At 54.3% G+C, this 18,564-nt stretch overlaps 1 protein-coding gene across 2 annotated transcripts in view; it reads right to left on the bottom strand.

Moving 5' to 3' along the window:
* Positions 1-18,564, bottom strand: part of ITPR3 (inositol 1,4,5-trisphosphate receptor type 3) — a 67,669-nt gene that overhangs the window by 38,663 nt on the left and 10,442 nt on the right. For both annotated transcript variants that reach the window (XM_053668982.1, XM_053668985.1), the window contains exons 2-3: positions 14,377-14,447; positions 1,491-1,612 (exon numbers count right to left, since the gene is read on the bottom strand). In XM_053668982.1, the coding sequence (XP_053524957.1) occupies positions 1,491-1,612; positions 14,377-14,447 (193 nt within the window). The remainder of the gene's footprint in view (positions 1-1,490; positions 1,613-14,376; positions 14,448-18,564) is intronic.

Below are 18,564 nucleotides of genomic sequence, written 5' to 3'. Positions count from 1 at the left end.
TGAGCCTCCCTACCCCCATCTCACCAGACTCCTGATGCCCCGACACGAGGCCCCAGCCCAATTGCTGGCAGGCATGTTTGGTGCCACTGCTTCCTCCTCCCCCACTGTGACCCTCCCACTCAAAACTGCGTGTGCTCCAGGCCACTGCCTCCAGGGAGCCTCCTCAGACCGACCACAACCAACTCAGACGGATCCAACTCTGACGGCCTCGAGGAGTTGGTGTGCATCCCACTAAGGACACCTTTTTAGGCACTTCTGTCACATTCGACTGAAGCTGCCCAAGGACAGGCTCTGTCGCCGCCATCTGATGAGGTTCCTGGAGGCAGGGGCCCTGCCTCCTCCATTGGACTGGCACTCACCGAGAGCTCTGGCCCCTCTGCCCCTTTCTTCTCCTCAGTCCCATTACCCAGGTCTTGCAACCGAGGCTGGGGCGAGAGTGGCTGCTGGGGGGCCTTGCTGTGTATGTGCGACTTTCCGCAGACCCACAGTGTGTGGCTGTGACCATGTGTGGCTCTGTGTGTTAGTGCACATGTGCAGACCCCGTGCTCAGGCCAGATCTCCAGTTCAGACTCGGGCTGTGTCAGCAGCAGGGAGAAGCCTGTGACAGCCCCCAGCTCAGGGAGGGAGATGGGGGACTTATAACAGAGCTCAGGCAGCCCACACCAGCACCCCCTCCAGCCCAGTTCACAGCTGTGGGGCAGGGCCACCCTTCCCCCATCTCACACCTACTCCTCAGGACAAGGGACACAGGTAAGCAAGGTATGCATGGGGGTGGAGGCACCAGGGCAAAGGGGATCCCAAAAGCAAGCTGCTAAGGTGCTCGCCCAGACAAAGCCTCTTGCTCTCTGTTCCACGGGGCCTAGGCTCTGGGCCCCGAGCCCCGCCCAGAGAGGACCGCACAGACTGTGCACTGGGTCACTGCCCCGAGAGGCCCAGGGGCAGCCACAGGCCCTCACACCAGGCACCGTCCGTGTGTCCAAGCAACCCAAGGTGGCTCAGAGACCCAGGTGCTGTCTAGTCCCTATTGCGAACTCACAAAATGACCATGGACAGCCCAGGCCCCACTCTCTAAAACCAGGGGAGGAGTTAAGACTAGTTCTCAAATCAGGTTCCCTGGAGCCAGCGGAACTCCGTGCCCAGCAGCACAGGCTGTTCGCTGCACCGAGGTGTCGGCTGAAGGGCTGGCGCGAGCTGAACTCCAGTCCGCCTCCCACTCGCTGAACCACATGCCCTGGCACGGGGCTGTGCCAGCCTGAAGGTGGGGGTGCCTTCTTCCAAGGGGCACAAAGGGGTCACATAGATGAGCAGGTCACTGAGAGGACACTACTGCCCCCCCCCACCTCACCTGGTTGCGAACACCTATTTTTTTATATGTTGGGGCTTTAAAACCACTGAACTCCACCATGGGGCCCAGCAACTCTGGCGAGCAGAGGCCCTACGTGTGCACCCTGGGTCCTGATGGACACGCGGGCGCACACCTGCGCACACACCTGCAACTTCTGCAGCAGCACCACATCGGCAATCTTCTCCTTGTCCTGCTTGGTCTGCTTGGCCTTCCAGTACTGCTTCTGGGCCGAATAGCGGTTCATGGGACACACCTTGAAGAGGCAGTCTGTGGAGGGGCAAGAGCAGGGCAGGTGGGTTCATGCCAGGCTCAGGGCTCCCCCTCGGGAAACCCCAGCCTGCAGCCCCGCCCTCAAATCCCACCTCAGCTCCCTGGTGGCGAGGCGGAAGAGGCAGGACGCCCAAGAACCTGGAGCCTCCTTTATTGAGGAGAATGGAAAGTCCCAGGTGCAGGTTTGAAAGCAGGGTCTCAGCTAGGATGTGGACACCTGCCTTCTGCCCCACAGGAGACTATCAGAAGCTCTTGGACCCCCACCCCCTGCCCTGTCTGTGGACACTGGCAGCTGACAGCTCACACCTGCATTTTCCTCTGGCCAGCTGCCATCCTTCCCACAGATGACTGAGAAGTGACATCCTCCAGCCCCTCCCAAGGGGCAGCTCACCCAGTGGCTGATGCAGCCCAGCCTCTGGGAGACTGTCAGTGTGCCAGTTGCCCCCAGGTCCCAGTGGCATCGGGCTGAGGTCTCTCTTACCCCAAAACCACCCCCTTCCCCTGTGGTCCCCTGCCCTGGGTGAGAGAATCCTTCACCCTCCGGAAACCTCTCCTCAATGACTCTCCCATCCTAGGGAACTTGACCTAAGACAGGGCCAATGGAGCTTCCAGGAACAAACCGGGAAGCTGCCCACTTAGCAGCCTTGGGCTCCGACGGACGGACAAGGATGGGGCGGGAATTCTGGGCACTGTTTCTGGCTTTGGCACTTGAGGGAAGAGCTGGTTTTCATTTGTGTTTTGCAGAAGAGATGAGCCTCTCAAAGTGTGCAACATTTTAATAAAGACCTCTTTCCTTTCCCACCAAAAAAAATTTCAGGAACAAATTCACCATTGCAATTTTTATTTTGGAAAGCACATTAAACACTAAGCCCAAACTCCAGAAAGGGTATCAGGTTTTTCTGCTTATCAGAAGGAGGCCTGAGCTGGTTAACCCTACATTGAAGTGTAGTGGGTAGGAGGGGATGGAGGGCGCGGGGCTGTGGTGAAATGCGGGCACAGGAGGCCGTGCCTCTCTGATGAGAGCACAGGCTGTGCTCTGAGGCAGTGAGCTCCCCGTCACAGGAAGGAATCACAGCCTGGGCAAGGGGGTGGGCTCACAGCCCGGAGGCTGTGCCTCCTCAGTAGCACAGCGCTCCAGCAGCCTGGAACACAGGAGAGAGACGGCGTGCCAGGACCTGGAAGGCGGCCACTGTGGGGGCAGATCGGATGCAGGGAGCCCTCCCCTGCAGCCCCACTCACCTACCCTCTGAAAGGAGGGCTGTGCCCCTGCTCTGGTAAAACTGGTCATCCAGCCCCTGGGAACTAAAAGTGAAACTGGATTTTCTGTCTGGCCCACAAGCAGGCAGAGGCCCCCTAGTGCCATCAGTGAGTCGAAGTTCAGAGAAGACAGAACTTCTGTGAAGGGAGGGAGAAATGGCCATTCCAAAAGCAGATGGGGCCACCCAGGGCTGCGCTGCCCCTCCCACCTCAGCACCAGCAGCACAAGGGGGCCTCACTCCCAGAAGCACACACTCAGCTTGTCAGAGACAGTGTGTCTTTGTGTGGTTCTGCTGAGCCCTCCCCACTCTAGGGGTCCTCCCACTTCTGGCTGAGTTGGAGCTCCCAGGTCCCCCAGTAACTACGTAGATCTCACTGCCTTGTTGGAGACCGCTGGCCCCCAGCAGGAGCTGGGGTAGTGGGGCCACACCAGGAGGGGTTTTGAAAATGGTGGGGTGGGGGTGTGCTTTTGATTGTCTGGGTGATAAGTTCACAGCTGGCATTCAGTGGTCAGGACAGAGTTGCTGGACGCCTGTGGCATAAAGACTGTCCGGTGCGACACCTGCTGGGACTGCCCTCTGCACACTCGCAGGTGGACAGCGGCGGGCAGTGCCCTGGGCCAGGCGTGGTGCTCACGCACACACACACGGTCGTTTTTGCACGGAGTTTTCCCAGGATGCAATTCTGATATAAACGGAGGGAGGACCGCCATACTTTGTACTGTTCAAACTTTACCAGGAGATTTTTGCTGTCTCAGAACATGCGTCCCTCACGGCCACGCCCAGCACCAGTGCTGCATCTGTGGCTGCATCTGTGGCTGCGAGGCCAGCCTCCCTGGGTCTTCTGGTTGGCCCAACATTTACTTCCAAAATACGCATCTACACTGTACTTTTTGTTCATTTTACTGTATATAAATGTACATAGACATATATATATATAGAGAGAGAGAGAGAAAGGAGAGAGAGAGAGGGACTGTGTCATATACTGCTTTCCTTTTATGTCTTTTCCCTTCCTGCTTAGAGCACAACACTGGCCCTACCACCCCCACCCAGCTCCAGGCTCACTCAGCCCCTGGACCCCGCCTCATTTTATATTATATAACTATGAATGCGGATGGACTGCATTACTTTTAGATTCCAATTCATAACATTAGAGGAGCTGGCTCTGGGCCCGACAGCCCGCTCTGCCTGTGTCTCCCGCCCTCAGCAGGCTCGGAGGGGCAGGGCCAAGTGGAGCCCACGACTGTGTCCGCAGCCCCTGGCCCAGGGTTCAGGGACGTCTGCCACATGAACACACAAATGTAGAATGACTCCCTCACAACAGCAACAAAAATATAAGAACGGAGAACAGAATGACTCCCTCATGTGTGATGAGGGGCTTGAACTTAGCCTCGAAGGGAGGAGAAGGATAAGGTGAGTGGAGAAGGCAAGAGAGGGGTGGAGAGGTGGCGAGACTCGCGTCAGGTCTTCACGCTGAGGCGGAGAGCAGGGGCCGTCAGGCCCGCAGGAAGCCTGGAGCCTGGAGCCCACAGGCCTTGGCCGTCTGAGCTCCCTGGTCTCCCACAGCCCACCTCCCTGCACTCCGGGTTCAGACAGGACAAGAGGAAAGAGAGGTGACGCCCCAGGTCACTTAGCTCACCTAGTCAACGCATATGCCGGTCACCACCTCATGAAACAATGTGGGGCTTCTGTTATACTCCATCATGGAATGAAAAACTTGACAACTGGATTTTTCAAACAGATGCTATTTGAAGACTTCTTAAAGAACTGGCAAGACAGTAAGGAACCATCCGGCCAGGACAAAAGATCAAAGGGGGAACCAGGGAGATACACTCCCGAGCTACTTTCACCCTGAGACTATTTGCTGATTCCAAAAGACATTAATTTTTATTAGGACAGTGTCACCAGTGACAGGGACAGAAACCTGAGCCGAGGCCCATGGAAGCTGGGAAATCCTCCCCTCAGAACAGTTCCTCCAGCCCTGCTGGAGCCCCCTGCTGGGGCAAAACCCCAGCCTTGAGCTTGGCTTTGAAGGTCTTGCACCAGGGATGCCCCTAGCAATCTGGCAGCAAGCGTGCCCTCTCTGGAGGAGGGTACTGCCTCCCACTCCACAGTCACTCAGTACCAATGCTTCAAACGCCACAAGTCTGCGGTCGAAGACAACCAGGAACTGTAGAGAGCTAGATGGCACACGAGAGAACGAACTCACAACATAGACGCCAGAACCAGACGTGAAGATATAGCAGACATCACCAGTAAACCAGAAATGCCTACTCTGCTTAAATCAATTTAAACAAGAAAACCATCTGAGGACCCCTGGAGAGGACAGAAAACTACACAGAATGACACAGCAGACTGGAAAAGAGCCAAATGGAATTTCTATACATAAAAAAGCTTCAATAACCAAATCTAAAACTCACTGAACATCTTCAACAGCATAGACAGAGCTTAAGAAAGAATTCATGCAATGCTAACAACCCTTACTATGGTTGATGCATTCTAATTCTCTCCAACCCGATTCTTTAAAAGATGGCTGAGCCCCGTTAGAGGGGCTTCTCTGCCCAACGGTGCCTCGCGCCAGGAGCCGTGTCTGACAGAAACACACTGCGCTGGGATCCCAAGAGACGGCTGAAGCCAGATGCGATCCCTCGCTGCTCCCGACGCCTCTCTGGCTTTCTCGGAAACTTCCTAGTTTGTCTAATTCATCCTTTTCTCTTACATACCCCTCCTAACTTGAGACCCTACCCACAAACATGTCAGAAAATGCTTGTTGGGTGGATAAATAATTAGAGCCCTCCGAAATGTCTGCGGACCAGCCCACACACATCTCCATGCTTGTACTGTGCTGCGCTTTTCACCCAAAAGCAGCCCTGTCAGAACTGCACAGGGGCCAGATCTTCCTTCTCACCAAACCGCAGGGCAGCGGCACAGAGGAGAAAGGCTGAGCCCACACAAGAGCCCAGCATCAAAGGCCAGGAGAAAAGTCTGGGTCCGGGGGTTCCTATGGCAAAGACTTTTGGGAACCCCCACCTATGGGGGGCACATGCCCATGGGTGAGGGGGGCACCTGGCTTGCAAGGCCGCAGACAAGAGGATCTTCACCTACTAAAGAAAATCAAATGCCATTCCCTGAAACTGACCAAGGTAGCTAACACTCCAAAAGCCACTGCTACTGCATAAATCATAGGGTGGGAAGTCCTAGGTCCCCGGGCAGGAGGCGGGGCTTGGCAGTTCTGGGTGAAGCCTGGAAACATGCATTTTAAAGGCATTCCCCCCACCCCACCACTCACACCCAAAATGGTTCTGAGATTCAGGAAAGTTTGAAAAGCACCAGTAGGAGCTTTCAAGACCAGAACAGCACAGAGAATACAGTTCCACGGTCACAATAACGTGTAAGCCCCATACAAATCATGCAAACCACAGTTTTTAATCTTTTCACCATTTACACTCCACTTACAGAACAAGACAACCAAGACTCCAGGGTGGTTGTGGAAGAGAATGTGAAGCTTATTCTGTCTCGATGCCGTAAAACTGAGTGTGTGCGCAGCAGTGACGGGAAGGAGACCAGGGTAGCGTGCTTGCAGAGTGGACAGAATGAGAAACAGGTGAACTATGATGAACAGGTGAACACCTCGGGTCTACAGAGGTGACAGGGAAATGCTACAACAGCCACGGGGGCTGTTGGGAGGGCAGGGGAGAGAACAGTGGAGGAGCCGGCCACGGGAGCGAAATTCTGGAATAAGTCGAACATGTGGAGACCTGGGTGCAGCTGGCAGAAGAAACAGTGGGAAGAGCTCAGGGGAACAGCGCCCCCTGCTGCACGGCCCGAGGGGCCGCAAAACCGTGCAGCCCCAGCAGGGGCAACTGGTGGGCTTGCTCCGTATCACTGGGGCTCCCACCCTTGGACGCGGCAGCCTCCATTCTAAGAGCACACCTGCATTCGTACAAAATGACGACGGACAAGGGTCCTCCGTGCAGTACTGGCAGGAACAATAAAGATTAGCAACAGCCCAGGTGTCCCTCAGAGGGACGGGTTCCGTCGCACAGTACAGCCATGCAGTGGAGTGCACCGCGCTGTGAGAGAGCGGTCAGGAAGGGACAGGGCGCAGCGAGTGCAAGCCTGAGGCCCTCATGCTACGGGGAAGAAGCCAGTCACAGAAAGGCGAATACTTCATGATTCTGCTCACATGGCGTTCTCAGAAGAGTAACATTCAGAGATGAAAAGTAGCACGGTGGAGACTTCCACCAAGATGGAGGCATAGGTAGAAGCACTGTGCCTTCTCACACAACCAAGTTTAAAAACAACAAAGTTTTAGCAACAAAAACGCAGCCAAAACACAGAAAATTGAACTATACGGAAGTCTGACAACAACGAACCCTTCAGCCAAACCGGTAAGAGGGCCAGAGCCAGCAGCAGAGCAGGGTCGGGCAGGAAAGATCCACCGGACTGACCTGGGCGCACAACCCTGGCATGCAGGCAACCGTGGGCGGATCCCAGGTGTGGAGTAGCGGGTGGACCCACTGACGGGGCAAGACGGTGGACTCACTGAGGGCTGACCCCGGTCATACATTCCCGTGCAGATAAACCGGTGAAGGAGCGAGCGGTGAGACAGACCGTGCAGGCCCCAGTGGCGGGAAGCGGCAGAGGGGACCACCATTGTCCCTCTCTGACCCCGCCCCCACATACAGCATCACAACCCAGCAACCTGGGTGGCCCAGCCTTGGTGAACACCTCCTCATACTTAACAGGCAAGAACAGATCAAAACATGGCTCAAGAACAACTCAGAGCTCCAGAGCCGATAAATCTAAGCAATGAAAACATAGCCAAACTTTCAGATGCACAGTTCAAAACACTGGTGATCAGGATGCTCACAGAATTGGTTGATTTTAGTCACAAATTAGAGGAACATATGAAGGCTAAACTAATTGAAATGAAGGGAAATGCACAGAAAACCAATAGTAATGGAAAGGAAACTGGGACTCAAATCAAAGGAGTGGACCAGAAGGAGGAAAAAACTGACCAAACAGAAAAGGATGAAGAAACAATACTTCAAAAAAATGAGGAGAGGCTTAGGAACCTCCAGGACATCTTTAAATGCTCCAACATCCGAATTATAGGGGTACCAGAAGGGGAAGAGGAACAGCCACGAGTGGAAAACTTATTTAAACAAATAATAAAGGAGAATTTCCCCAATCTGGCAAAGGAAATAGACTTCCAGGAAATCCAGGAAGCTCAGAGAGTCCCAAAGAAGTTGGACCCAAGAAGAAACACACCAAGGCACATCATAATTACATTAGCCAAGATTAAAATGAAGGAGAGAATCCTAGAAGCAGCAAGAGCTAAGGGGACAGTCACCTACAAAGGAGTCCCCATCAGACTGTCAGCAGATTTCTCAAAAGAGACCTTACAGGCAAGAAGGGGCTGGAAAGAAGTATTCCAAGTCATGAAATCCAAAGACCTACACTCAAGATTGCTCTATCCAGCAAAGCCTTCATTTAGAATGGAAGGACAGATAAAGTGCTTCTCAGATAAGATCAAATTCAAGGAGTTCATCATCACTAAGCCCTTATTATATGAAATGTTAAAGGGACTTACCTAAGAAAAAGAAGATAAAAAAGATGAACGGTGAAAGGACAGCAAACTCACAGTTACTAAGAACCACACCTAAAACAAAAGCAAACTAAGAGGACAGCCAGATTAGGAGCAGAACCATAGAAATGAAGATCATATGGAGGGTTAGCAACAGGGGAGTGGGAGAAGGAGAAGGGGGGAGACAGTACAGAGACTAAGTAGCATAGATGGTAGGTAGAAAATAGACAGGGGGGAGGGCAAGAATAGTATGGGAAATGTAGAAGCTAAAGAACTTATGACACATGGACATGAACTAAAGGGGGGATGGTGGGGGAGGGGTGTGCAGGGTGGAGGGGAATGAAGGGGTAAATAGAACAACTGTAATGGCATAATCAATAAAATATATTTTAAAAAAAGAATTGTAAAACTAAAAAAAAAAAGAAAGACAAGTCGGACGGTGGGTGCCGGGCAGGGGTGGAGGGAACAGACAGGGAGTTACTGCTTCGTGGACACGGAGTTTCCAGTTCACGGGGATGGGTGGTGGCGATGGCTGCACAGCAATGAAAACGTGCTTAATGCCACTCAGCTGTACACTTAGAAGTGGTCAAGATGATAAACTTTATATTAAGAATATTTACCAGAATTTTTAAAAGAAACATTTTTAAATGCTTAAAACTATCATTGAAGCCCTGGCTGGTGTAGCTCAGTGGATTGAGTGCGGGCCTGCGAACCAGACAATCGCGGTTCGATTCCCGGTCAGGGCACATTCCTGGGTTGCAGGCCAGTTCCCTGCAGGCCAATTCCCAGCAGGGGACGCACGAAAGGCAACCATACATTGATGTTTCTCTCCCTCTCTCCTTCCCTTTCCCTCTAAAGATAAATAAATAAAATCTTAAAAAAAAAAAAAACTATCATTGATAGGAATACTAGTTTCAATTGGTCCAAGATGTGGAACAAAAATGAGTTCTTAAATGAAAAAAAAAGAGGAAGCGGTCTGGCCGGGTGGCTCAGGTGGCTGTGGGTTCACTCCCTGGTCAGGGCACATACCTAAGTTGTGGGTTCAATCCTCAGGCAGGGCATGTACGGGAAGCAACTGATCAATGTTTCTTTCTCTCTCTCCCCCTCCTCTCTCTCTAAAGTCAGTAAAAATATCCTCAGGTGAGGGTTAAAAAAGAATACAGAAATGCAGTCCTGTGAGGACCATGAATTAAGCCCAGTGAGACCTGTGTCGAACTTCTGACCTACCATGAGATAATAAATTTGTAAAAAAAAAAAAAAAAAAAAAGGAAGAGTTCAAGATTTCTATATGCAGACATAGAAAGATCTCCAACAGAATACACACATAGTTTATAAGGTAAAAACAGCAAATAGAACAGTGCACACAGAATGCTACCTCTGTAAGGAGAGAGGGACCGTCTGACTATACGTTTGTATTTGCATAAAGGACCACGGCGGGGGGGGGCACAGGGGAAACCAACGGAAGTGGTTACCTGAAGGGACAACAGGGAGGGGGCCAGACTCTTTACCTATATTTGCATGATGGTTTGGGGTTTTAACTGTATGAATAAATTACCTGGCCAGATTTTCTAGCCCGGCTGTCCCAGGACACAGGACAGGAGGGAGGCGAGTGAGGGTGGGGTGGGGCACCATTGCTTCCATCTCCGTCCTAGAACTGGCCTTTGTATTACTTTCATAAAGGGGGCTGGCCCTGACTAGCGTGCTCAGGTGGTTGGGCATCATGCCAAAAAGCAAAAGGTTGCCGGTTCAGTTCCCGGTCAGGGCACAAGCCTAGGATGCCAGATGAGTCTCTGGTCAGGATACGTGTGAGAGGCAACTGATGGATGTTACTCTCTCAAATCAATGTTTCTCCTCCTCTCTTTCTCCCTTCCTTCCCCTCTCTCTAAAAATAAATTTTTTTTAATTTTAAAGGAAAAAAGATTAAGAACAAAATTTTAAGTGGCCAATAAACATACGAAAAGATGCCCCAATCTCACTAGTAGTCAGAAATACAGAACTTAAAACCACAGTAAGATGGCCCTCCACACCCAGAGGGCTGGAAGAAGCACAAGCGGGACAAAGCCCAGCGAGCAAGAGTGGGGGTGGAGCAAGTGGCCGGACCCACAGGCTGCCGGGTGAGGGGGTGGCGAGCAGGGTGAGGGGTGAGCGGACACAGCCTTCATGGAAGGCAGCAGGGCCTTTCGTCCCACCCAGGACCCCCCACCCTCAGCATGCGTGACCCCAAGGAGATGCACACACGTGAGCGGACGTGTGATCGCCGCAGCAAAGTGGACAATGACTGAAACTGGAAATGAGCTGAGGGGCCATCAACAGGAGAACCGGTAAGTGGACTGTCATTTGCTCACCAGTGGAATATTATTACGTAACAATTAAACAGATGAACTAGAGCCACAACAGTCATCCACAAAGATAAACCTCAAATACAGTACAAAATGAAAAAGTGCAGAAAGACTGGACAGATGGCACCTTTAACATACAGCAGTGTAAAAGCAGAAAGCAGTCCCCAAAACAGTCTAGGATACGGCCTTACGTATTATCAGCAAAAGCAGAAAAACAGGCCCCTGAGTGACGCACACCACTTTCTGAGAGGGTTTGCCTGTGGACAGGGAGGGAAGGGGGGCGGTCAGGGGGCGGCACAGAAGGCTTAGGCCACTGGCACGACGGTGATGTTCTTAAAGACGCAAGGACCTGAAATAAACATGGTTAAAGGGGTTTGATAGAGCACAGTGGTGGTACATAGGTGTGTGTTATTTTTCTCTTTTGTGTAGAGTCGATGTCTTAATAATAATAAAAATACCAATAAATGGGGCTTGGCAGGTAGACAGGCAGAGCAGAGGCATATGGATGGGGGGGCCCTGTACAGGGAGGCCACCTCATCAACCGCTCCCCAGAACTTGCCCCCACCAGTTTGGGAGGGCAAGTGACCCCTGAACATTTTTCTGATCTTGCTGTAGCGGGGGCTGTGAGCTCTGACTTCCCCTGGGTAGAGGGGAGGGTGCGGGTCACGTGAGGCCCCAGCCTGAAGGTGGACAAAAAGAGAGGGCTCATGGGAGGAACATACCCAGACCCTGGGCCAGCCAGCAGCACACGGCTCAGAGCAGCCACAACCCAAAGACGCCTCCAGAGAACCAGAGGTCCAGGAGCCTGGGCTGGCATCAGGTGCTCTGCACACTGTGGACGCCAGCAGCCTCGGCCACCCAGGGCTCTGCAGACTCTGGAAAGAATTCCCAGAACATGCTGGGGCTTGGGGTGACCTTGAAAGATGGCTAGCACTGAAAACGCAAACAAGGTGCCAGTCAGGGGGCAGGAGGAGGCCGAGCGGGGCTTCACACAGTAGGTGAAGGAGAGTCAGACTGGAATGGCTGGAGGGCGCTGGGGAAAGAGGGACAGCCCACAGGCCAGGCAATGGCCAGCCCACCCCAGGGTGGCCTTGTGACATAGCCATTCCTGACCACCTCTAGCCAACTTCTTAAATGCCACCGCCCCACATCCTTGCCGGGACCTCCCCAGGGCCCAGGTATTTGCAGGAATCCGGGGACAAAGAGAGCAGAACTTTCCCTCCAGCTTTCTCTTCTCTGGGCTTCAGTGTCAAAACTGAAGAGGCTGGAGTCCATCTCTCGTCCCAAGTTCTAATGCTCCAACTGGGACCCACCAGCCAAGAGGGACCTCTGCCTGCCTCCTTCCAACACCACAGGCCAGGGTCTGGGGCTGAGACGCGGGAGGAGATGGGAGGCTGAGTCAGGGAGCTGGCTGGGCCCAATGAGTGGGCCGTAGGGAGGGCCCGGCTCACAGGCTCTGGGAGAAGGAGGAGGAAGAGAAAGGCAGGAGCAGGAAGGAGTGATAGGAGAAGGGCAGGGAGTCAAAGAAGCATTGCTCCTGCTAAGTGGCATTTTCGTCATCAGAAACTGGCCTCAACCTCCATCCACTGAAACTGTAGGGGAAACCCTCCGCCACGTCAACTTGTGTCACCACCTGTCACACCACAAAGCTGACTGCACACACGTTCTCCTCTCAGCTCCAGTGCCTCCCTGACCTGGGGGAACTTTACCCTCCGGGCCCTCACCACTCACTCTCTCACTAAGTTCTTCCCCAGATTTACCTGAATTCCTCAGCCGTAGAGCACACCCACCCCCTCCCGCAGCAGCTTCAAAGCCCTCCTGATTCTGGCTGCAGGAGAGCCCCGAGCCCCTGCTCTGTCCACTCATAACCTTCAGGACCCAGGGGCAGGTGTGGTCAGAGCCACTGCTACAGCCGCAGGCTTGCACCAGCACCTGGGCCCAGTGCCTCTATGTTTGGGCTCAACCAGGGACTCTGGTGGGTCGTGTCCACAGGACCCACAATGGCCAGGCCTGAGAGAGGTGGCGCAGGCAGAGGCAGCCGGAAGAGGGGCTAGTACATAACTTTATTCCTCACATGTGCACTGGGCACTCACTCTGTGGCAGACACTGCAAAGAAAACAGTGAATACAACAGACAGAAATCCCTGCCCTGGCGGAGCTGATACTCTAGTAGAGGAGACGGATGATAAACAAAGAAATCATTAAAATACATGGAGTATGCAGATTCATGCTATGGAGAAAAAAAGCAGAGAAGGGAGACTGGGGAGGAGAGACAACTTTACATCGAGTGGTCAGAGAACACCCCACTGAAGACAGGAGGCCTGAAGCTTCAGAGGGCACGAGCCACGTGGGCATTTGGGTAAGACCCTCGCAGGCAGAGGGAACGGCAGGTGCAAAGGTGCAGAGGTGGGGGCATGGCTGGTACACGTGAGGAACGGCAGAGGCTGGTGTGACTGGAAGAAAAAAGATGGACGGGCGGGAGAGGATGAGAGGAGAGGACGCAGGGCAGAGGGGTCTATGGTGGTGAGAAAGTCCAGTGCCACAGGCAGTGCCCACATATCCAGGCATGTCCCCTAAGAAAGACCCCCCCAAACAAAGCCCCCATTCACAGGCCCACATTGGAAGCAGGAGCTGAAGAGTAGACATGGGGACCCTCTGCAGGCTGGAAGGAGCTCCCTCCCCGTCTTCTCTGCACTACAATGGATGGGCAAGGCCCAAGGCAGACAGCCAAGGATGCCACAGTACTACCTTGAACCCTGCTCCCCCCGCAGCATCCCTCTCCAGGATAATTGCAGCTAATCTCTCCCCGGAGGAGCAGCCACGTGGGCAGACGAGGCGGCAGTGGCCTGGCATGTCCCTACCCGCTCCCACCCTGCCCTTCATGCCCAGGATGCATCTGTCTTGCTGTCTCCACCTCACAGGTACTCACAATAACACCTTACCCTGGCTGGGCACAGTGACAGCAGGGTATCATTTAATCCTCACAAGGGCCCTAGGGCCTTCGGGGCGGAGCTGAGGAGCAACCCACTGACCACCAAGGGCACAGAGGCCCAGGGGGAAGGCAGAGCCCGGGGTTACTCAGCAGGGTTGGGTCTGGGCTCCACGAGCTGCCTAGGGCAGGAGTCATCCACACCACATGGGGCTGAGGACACAGCCAGGGTCAGGCGAAGGGACCTGGAGACTATCAGGTCCAATGAGATGAGGAGACTCAGCACAGAGAAGGGCTCTCACCCAGGGCCTCCTAACGCCTGGGGGAAATTCGCTCTCCCTCCCCTTTTCCCTCAGAAAACGCCCAGCCAAGCAGACAAAGAAAGCCCTGTGGCTGGTGGGGAGCTGGAGGTGGAGGGGCAGACCTCGCCAGGAGTGGGTGTGCTCTGAGAAGCGGGCGTGGCCCCGGAAAAGTGGTGGCAAGGCGGGGTGGGCAGCAGTGCAGGCCCTGGGGCTCAGACTGCAGCGGGAGGCCTCAGGCAGCCTCCTCTGACTGGCAGTTGGGGCTGAATGCGGCTGAATGACTCAGTCCCAGGTCCATGACTCGGCAGCCTGAGAGGCGAGTCTGCAGCAGGAATGGAGGTCTTACCTCGAAACTTCTTGGGAGGGTTGTCCAGGTCCCCGGCCGCAGGCTCCACCACACAGCGGTCGTCCACCAGCCTGGGGGGCAAGGCAGCTGGGTCAACGGGAGAAAAGAAGCCCATTTCCCTGCAGCTTCCCTCCCTCGGGAAAGGGATTCCAGGGCACCAGGGAGGCCTCCAAAGAAACCTCTCCATCACAGACAACCCCTCACCATCAAGTCACTCTCTTTCCTGGTGAAAAGGCAAGCTCTCTGGGAATGGGGGTGGGAGAACCCCAGGAAAAAGCACAGAGCCACATGCCACCCCTCCACCCCCGCTGCAGCTAGAGCTGTCCTGTGAGGTCGGTCCTGCTGCCCGTCCAGGCCGTCACACTCTGGGGGTACAAGTCTTGCCATAACCTGGACACCCTGCTTTCCGGATCTGAAAGGGCAGTGGGTGATGCAGGAGGGAGAAAGGAACCAAGAGAGACGAAGACAAAATCAGAAAGAGGAACAGAGCAAGGGAGAGAGAGTCAGAGGGAGGGAGGGAGGGAGGGGGGAGGGGGGGGGAGGGAGGGAAGGAGGGAGGGAGGGAGGGAGGAAGGGAGGGAGGGAGGGAAGGAGGGAGGGGGGAGGGAGGGAGGGAGGGAAGGAGGGAGGGAGGGAGGGAGGGAGGAAGGGACGGAGGGACGGAGGGGCAGAGAGAGAAGGAAGAGACAAGAAGATAAACAGGATAAGAAACAGAGGCAGAGAGAGACCAGAGGCAGATGGACAGATGAAAAGCTCATGAGACACCACACTAGGGTGACAAGCCTTTGGGACTCAAAGACAGGACAATACATCTTGCACCCTGCCAACCTCTTCTTTACCCCCTTACAGCCATGGCCGGAGTTAATCCCAAATCTCTGCAGGACATCCACCCACACACCCATTCGCTTCCACATGTAAAAGTCTTCAATGCCATCCCAGCCTCGAGAATAAAGTAACGATGAGAACCCACCGTTTCAGAGGCCAGCTCTATCTCAGCACCTCACAAGTGTTACCTCTGAATTCTCAACAACCTCCCCACAAGGGCAAGTCGTTAGCACCATTTTACAGAGGAGAAAACCGGGTTTGAACGTTGAATATGCAGAATGGGCATGATGTAATCTCTGTGTACATTAAGGCCAGAAATAGGTGCTCCAAAGCATGTTTATTTTTCTGGATACTGTGTGGGACCTGGGTATTGTGTGGGGAAGTCACAGTGAGAGAGTGGCTTGCGCTGGGTGGACACTCTAGGTGTCCCTCCCTGTCCCCAGCCTCCAGCACGGGCTCAGCCCTTGGCTCTCGCCCCTTCTCCGTCTGAACTTACGCCCTTGGTCATTTCAGCCACAGTTATAGGTTCCAAGCACCACTTACACTCACTGATGACTTCCCACAACCCCCACACCCACCCATTCCTCTTGCCCCCAAGTCCAGACTTGGAAATCTCACTGCCTACTTTGCGTCTCCACTTGGACATCCATGGGCATTGCAAACTAAGTAGTTCCAAACCGAGCCCGTTAGGAGGCTCCGTTTAGGAGCACCACCTAAAGGTGCTCCTCTTAAAGTCCTGCCCATCCTAGCCCATCCTTCCTCCCTCACTTGGGCCAAAAACCGAGGGCCAGTCCTTGGCTCCTATCTTCCACTTGCACCGACTGTCAGGAAACCCCGTGGGCTCTACAAGATATGTGCACAACCTGACCTCTTATCACTGTCACCACCAGCACAGCCAGGCCCCACCAGCCCGCACCTGGGTTTCTGCAACTGCCTCTTCCTTGGTCCCCTGCTGCATCCTCTCCCCTCCCCCCTCCCCAGCCTGTTCCCTCCCCAGCTGCAGAAGGATCACTTTAAAAGGCAGGTCAAATCAGGGCTCTAGACCCACTCATCTCAGAGTAAAGCCAAGAATTCACAATGGCCTGAAAGACCCCTCTCACCTCTCTGACTTCATCCCCTCCCGCTTCCCACTTGTTCCCCCGCTGCTCCAGCCACAGCCCTCCTCCAGGGCCCTCCAACTTCCCCGGACATCTGGCACTGCCTCTTCCCTCTGCCTGAAACCCACTGCCCCCAGGTGGGTCTGAGGGTGTGCTCAAATTGCCCTGTACACCCTCCCTCCTCCTCCTTCTCAAAGTTGTAAATGGCTCTTCTCTATGCTCCTCATCCACCTCCCCGCCTCACTGTTCTCCACAGCACTCACCACTGGACCCGCTATACGCCGCACTTATTTTGGTTACTGTCACCTCAGCCTCGTGGGGTGGAACGTACACGAGGACAAGGATGCGTCCATTTTGCTCCTTTCCATACCCCCAGCATCTAGACCACTGCCTGGCCCAGAGCAGGTGCACATGAAGTACACACTGAGTGAATTAATTTATTTTACTAGCTGCTGAGGGAAGTACATAAAAAGCGAAAAATAAAGCCCTTGACTCAGGGAGTTTAAATCTTATTAGGAAGACAAGTCACATGCTCAGAAAAGTTAATGATATAAGGAATAATGCATAGGTGCCAACTGGTGGGGCCAGCTGTGGACTTCGTGGGAATTCAGGGAAGGAAGAGGTCAGGGCCTGGCCAATCAGCAAAGGTATGAAAGAACAGGCAGGAACTGTGCAGAGTCTTGAATAATTCATAGAATTTCTTGTTAAGACATTAGTGAATCAGATTAGCTGGTTGTCTCTTAGCAAAGCCCTGAGGGGAGGGGACCTCGGAGGATAAATTTTGGTGGAGGAGGGGAAAGAGCGTTGGCTAGGGCCTGGGACCTGGCACTGCCAGGGGTGCCGGATGGCCCCGGGAAGAATGGAGAGGCCGGGGCAGCCCCCATCTTGACCAGCGCACAAGCCTTGTGGGGGTCCCTCCCAGGGACTCCCTGTCGGAGAACCCCAACCTCATCATGGACCCCTCTCCTGCCCCGGAAGCTCCCTGTCTGGCTCACATGTGCCCTGAAAAAACATACAAATTCAAATGCTTGGCTTGCTTTTTGTAATCTTCCTGGCACAAATCCGCCTGGCCATTATGTGGGTGTACATCTGTCCCCACCCACTCTGGCACAGCTTCTGAAACCCTGATGTCTCCAGCTCAGCCCCTCCCCAAAGCCCAGGAGTCTAGAACACATTTTGGGAGTGCACGCTGAAGCCATTTAGAGAAGGGGAGGGACTGGGCAGGAGGAGAATTTCGAACAAGGTTGGGAACATCCCAAACCTGCACAGAAATGATCTGTAAGAGGGGCCCCAACGGAGGAGCAAGCCATGTGGGGGGTCCCTAAGGTATCAGGAAAACAAGGTCAGCAGATGGGACTTTCAGAGGTGCCTCCCAGCTGACATTCCACACCCCGTCCTTCACTCCCTCACTTGTCCGTCCCACACTCCCAGAATCAACATGGCCTGGGAACTCTGGGCTACTGCTCTGCACCCTTCCCAGGAGGAGGTGGCACCTTGCACTCCTCATCTTTTCATTTTTCATTCGGTACTTAGGGCAGCCCCCAACCTAGCCTGCAGGCAAAAAAGGCTGCCCTGTGCAACAGATCGAGAAAGTTCCAAATGTCCGCAAGCGCCGCAGCAGGGCCTCCTCCCCTCCATTCCTCACTGGGGCTGAGGCTTCCTATGAAGGTGCTATTAGGTGGTGCACAGTGGAGGGGGTGGAGTGGGCCAAAAGGGTGTTCCGTGAAGCCATTTAACTGGTAAGCAGGAAAGTCCTTATCAGATGGGCTGCAGAGAGCCCTGAGTCGGGCTGGAGGCCCGTGCCGAGGACACCAGACGGGTACGTTTTTGATGAAGAGCTGATTCAGAGTGCAAGGCAGACCCAGATGCAGGGAGCAGCTTCGTGGGAGTCGCTGCGCACGAGGTCCCCGCCAGGCCCCGCCCCCTGACACACACTAGCGCCGGCAGAGGCCTCCGGTCCCGCCCTCGCCCCAGCCCCCAACGACGGTGCGAAACTCGCCCAGACAGCCTGCCTCTGACTGCAAGTTGCAGGCAGGACGCTGGGCCTCCGCCCGGCGCGCGCCCGGGCTGGCGACACGCCGTCTGCGCTCGCCCTTTCCTTCCCTCCCGCCCTCGGCTGGCCACAGAGGGCCGCCTCGAGGGGCCCCTCTCCATTCTGGTGGCACCTGCTTCCGGGCCGCAACTCTCCCCTTCACAGGGGCATTTGTGTTTACTAAACTAGTTCGTCACAGGTGTCGGGCTTCCCTTACGCACTTGGCGCTGTAAT

Source organism: Artibeus jamaicensis, unplaced genomic scaffold (assembly GCF_021234435.1).
Source record: "Artibeus jamaicensis isolate MK-2021 breed Jamaican fruit bat unplaced genomic scaffold, CSHL_Jam_final contig_1539, whole genome shotgun sequence".
Taxonomy (NCBI): domain Eukaryota; kingdom Metazoa; phylum Chordata; class Mammalia; order Chiroptera; family Phyllostomidae; genus Artibeus; species Artibeus jamaicensis.
Note: the sequence above shows the minus strand (reverse complement) of the source record. Positions and strands in the feature narration are given on the sequence as shown.